At 34.4% G+C, this 3,414-nt stretch overlaps 1 protein-coding gene across 1 annotated transcript; it reads left to right on the top strand.

Annotated features, from left to right (window-relative positions):
• The first annotated feature begins 1,960 nt into the window (after positions 1-1,960).
• Positions 1,961-2,972, top strand: LOC106665338. The gene is made up of 2 exons (XM_014391678.2): positions 1,961-2,225; positions 2,301-2,972. The coding sequence occupies exon 2, from the start codon at positions 2,359-2,361 to the stop codon at positions 2,812-2,814; it is 456 nt and encodes a 151-aa protein (XP_014247164.1). The 5' UTR covers positions 1,961-2,225; positions 2,301-2,358; the 3' UTR covers positions 2,815-2,972.
• Positions 2,973-3,414: the final 442 nt, after the last annotated feature.

The following is a 3,414-nucleotide window of genomic DNA, read 5'->3' as shown; positions in this document are numbered from 1 at the left end:
AAATGCTATATCGGGGCGGGCTTGTCAAACGTTAGGGTCGCGGCAAGATCCAAGCGAGCACTCCTGGTTCAGCTTGTTCGTCACCCCCTCCTCTCACCCTTATCTCCTATTTCCGGGCTGAGCCCGTGACAATACAAAAATAAAATATAACCCATTTGAAGTGATCCGCACTAATGGCTCTTCAAGGGAAAATTACAGATCTTTTCTGAAATCAAACTATCTCTCAATCGCTGAGAAATTCTTTCTTTCAAGTTAAATTTCACCAAAAGTTCGATCTGTTACTAGGGGCTGACAATATTAAAATACTAAAATCTAAAACTGACCTTCCAAAAACTAAAATAAAAATACAAGCTAAAGCTTGTCTCAAAACATCGGATGATGCTGATTCTAGGGTCGAACAATCGAGACCTGATTTGAACCGGATTGCTAACAGAGGCAAATTCCGAAAAAATCATTCCCAGTAAAATAAAAAAATATCTGTTACGGACAAGCGCTATTAGGAAACGTTAAAATAAATAAATTAGAATTCCCTGAGGCAGGGATAAACGTAAAAAATAACACAGCCCTTTGAGTGGTGAGAAACGATACCGAAAATAATATAGAAATAAAGTTTGAACCAAATATAACAGACCTACTCGACAAATTAGGCCGATGCAATTATTTTAAAACACTTGACCTTGCATCAGGTTTTCACTAAATCGAACCGGCAAAGGACAATATACCGAAGACCGCACTTTCAAGGGAAAGTGGCCTGTATGAATTTCCTTCCAACTGTTACGAGACACAAATTTCAAAGTCCAACTAGAGAAAACCGAATTGCTAAAACGCCAAGTCGCATACCTAGGAAATATTGTGACAGAGGAAGGAGTCAAACCTAACTCCGACAAAATTGTTGCAAGAAAAAACTACCCCCACTCACCCTCCACCAAAAATAAAAAACCGACCAAACAAATAAAAGGATTTCTCGGACTATTAGGGTACTACCTAAAATTTATTCCGAACTTCGCACACCTGACGAAACCATTAACAAAATGTTTTACGGAAAAAGGCGCAAAAATATGCTCACAAAACTAATAATACCTGGAAACATTTAACATTAATGTTTAATTTAATGGTTAACGAACTTATCCTAAAATACTCAGACTTTACCAAAACGTAACTTGACCACTGGCGCTAGCAACATCCATCGTGGCGCTGTATTGAGCCAGACTTCGACGTTTCAGATTTACCCGCACCATATGCTAGCCGAAAACTTTAAGACACTGAAACGAATTTATCCACCATAGAACGAGAACTACTCGCCATCGTATGGGAAGTAAAATACTTCAAACCCTAATTATACGGAAAAAAATTATTTTCTCCGACCATAAACAATTGCTTTTCTCACTGAAAGGCCCTATCAAAATTACTACGATGGATGGAAGAACTTAACTTTAAGATTAAATACAAAAAAGGACAACTAAATGCCAACGCAGATGCTCCATCTAGAGTAGAAATACATATAAAGGATGGAAACTCTAGCCTTTCTAACTGGAAAGCAGAGATGTGTAAATGATGTGATGATGATGCTGCTAATGAGAGAGAGAGGAAAGAGAAAATGAATAAGAAAGTTAAAGAAATAAAGGTAGGGAGATGAAAAATTTTTAATCGTACAATACTGAAGACAAGAAATGAATAAGAAAGTTAAAGAAATAAAGGTAGGGAGATGAAAAATTTTTAATCGTACAATACTGAAGACAAGAAATGAATAGGTGAACTTAAATTTTAAAATTGGAAAAGTTGAAAAAAAAACGACATTGTTTTTATAGTATTTTACTCTTGTTCAATAAATAATTTTAATTGGTTGTAATTTTGTAAAGGAAATTGGAAAATAATTAGTTATTTTATACCAAAGTTTTGTATAATAACTGGAAATTCTGACTGCATTACCATAACAACCAAATATAAATAAAATCAGTCATCATATCTTAAGCAAATAATTAAATCTCTAAAAACAAAATTATCGTATTTCTCAAATTAACTGCAGGAAAACAAAATATTTTCTTGATTTGACCATTTGGAACAGATGTTTTTCTTTGTTGATGTTTTAAAGCCCATAGACGAAAACTCTATTTTTTACACAATGTTATCTTAAGCCCATTTACTAAAACCGGGATAGAAACCATCGAGCGAATAGCTTTATTTACACGTCTACGTTTATAAGAAAAGGACCAAAAATACATAATGTATGTTGAAGTGCTCGAAATTACTTACAGCTGTTCAATTTTGTTTTTTTAACCTGCTGCTTTTTGTAACCGTAGTTGCGCTTCAAATATTCAAACCTTAGTTTACCAAATTGATCGTTAACATATTTTCTCAATGGAACCGCCAAAGAAGGAAACTGATAAAAAAAAGGAAAATGAAAATGACGATAGTGATAGTGTTACGCCCTGTCGAACGTGTGGTTTGATGAATCTGCCGACAGTAGACGTAATTGAAATCTGCAACGAATGCGGTGAATGCGACGACTGTGAAGACGAAGATGAAGAAGGCGAAAACGAATTTGAAGAAGGCGAATTCGAATGGGAAGGCGCATTGAATTGGCGAAGCGGAATCGACGGTCAAGTCGGAATCGAAAGGCAATTCGGATTTCAAGGACAAGTCGGACTGCAGGGATCAGTCGGTCTGCAAGGACCAGTCGGACGGCAAGGGCCGAACAGACTCCAAGGACAAGGCCAATCTGAAAGCGCAGAATCGGAAGAAAGCGAACGCTTATTTTCAACCACGTCTAACGCCAAGAAACGAACCCCGGCCAAAGAAAATGACGGAAAGTAAGTTTCTTCCATGAAATTTTAAAAATCAAGTAATTCAAGAAGGCTTTAACACTAAAATTTTCTTTTTCACCACTTAAAAAATTTTCTTTTTCACCACTTGAAAAATTCAAACGTATCCAGGTAACAAGCGCATTTCTAAAATTTAAAATGTTAATTGTTATACAAAATAAACATTTTCGAACATAAAAATTTGTATTTCTTTACAATAAGCACAGCTTTTTTCAGTTAATTTATAGCACAAGGTTTTACTATCTCGAAATTTTTTGTTCTGTTACACGTTGTGGATTAAGTAAAACAAAACTTCGCCCTTTCCTCGCGAATTTTAATGAGGGCTCATTTAGGATTCTGCAGGCGAATCCCGGTTGAAACTACAAACAAAACAACAATAAAAAAAAGTAATGAATTTTCTTGTCTTAGAAAATTTTATTTTTAATGTCCACACATTTTTGACAATAATTCGTCTTTATCAGTTTCAGTGGATTGAATAGAATTTTAAAAAAATTAAAATTTTAATAAGGTTGTCTTTAATTTTATAAAATAACAGCTGATTTAAAAAAATTGAAGATAAAAAATAAATGTTTTTATAAAAATTAATTTAATT

This window comes from Cimex lectularius, unplaced genomic scaffold (genome assembly GCF_000648675.2).
Source record: "Cimex lectularius strain Harlan isolate CLEC.00 unplaced genomic scaffold, Clec_2.1 scaffold158, whole genome shotgun sequence".
Classification (NCBI taxonomy): Eukaryota; Metazoa; Arthropoda; class Insecta; order Hemiptera; family Cimicidae; genus Cimex; species Cimex lectularius.
Note: the sequence above shows the minus strand (reverse complement) of the source record. Positions and strands in the feature narration are given on the sequence as shown.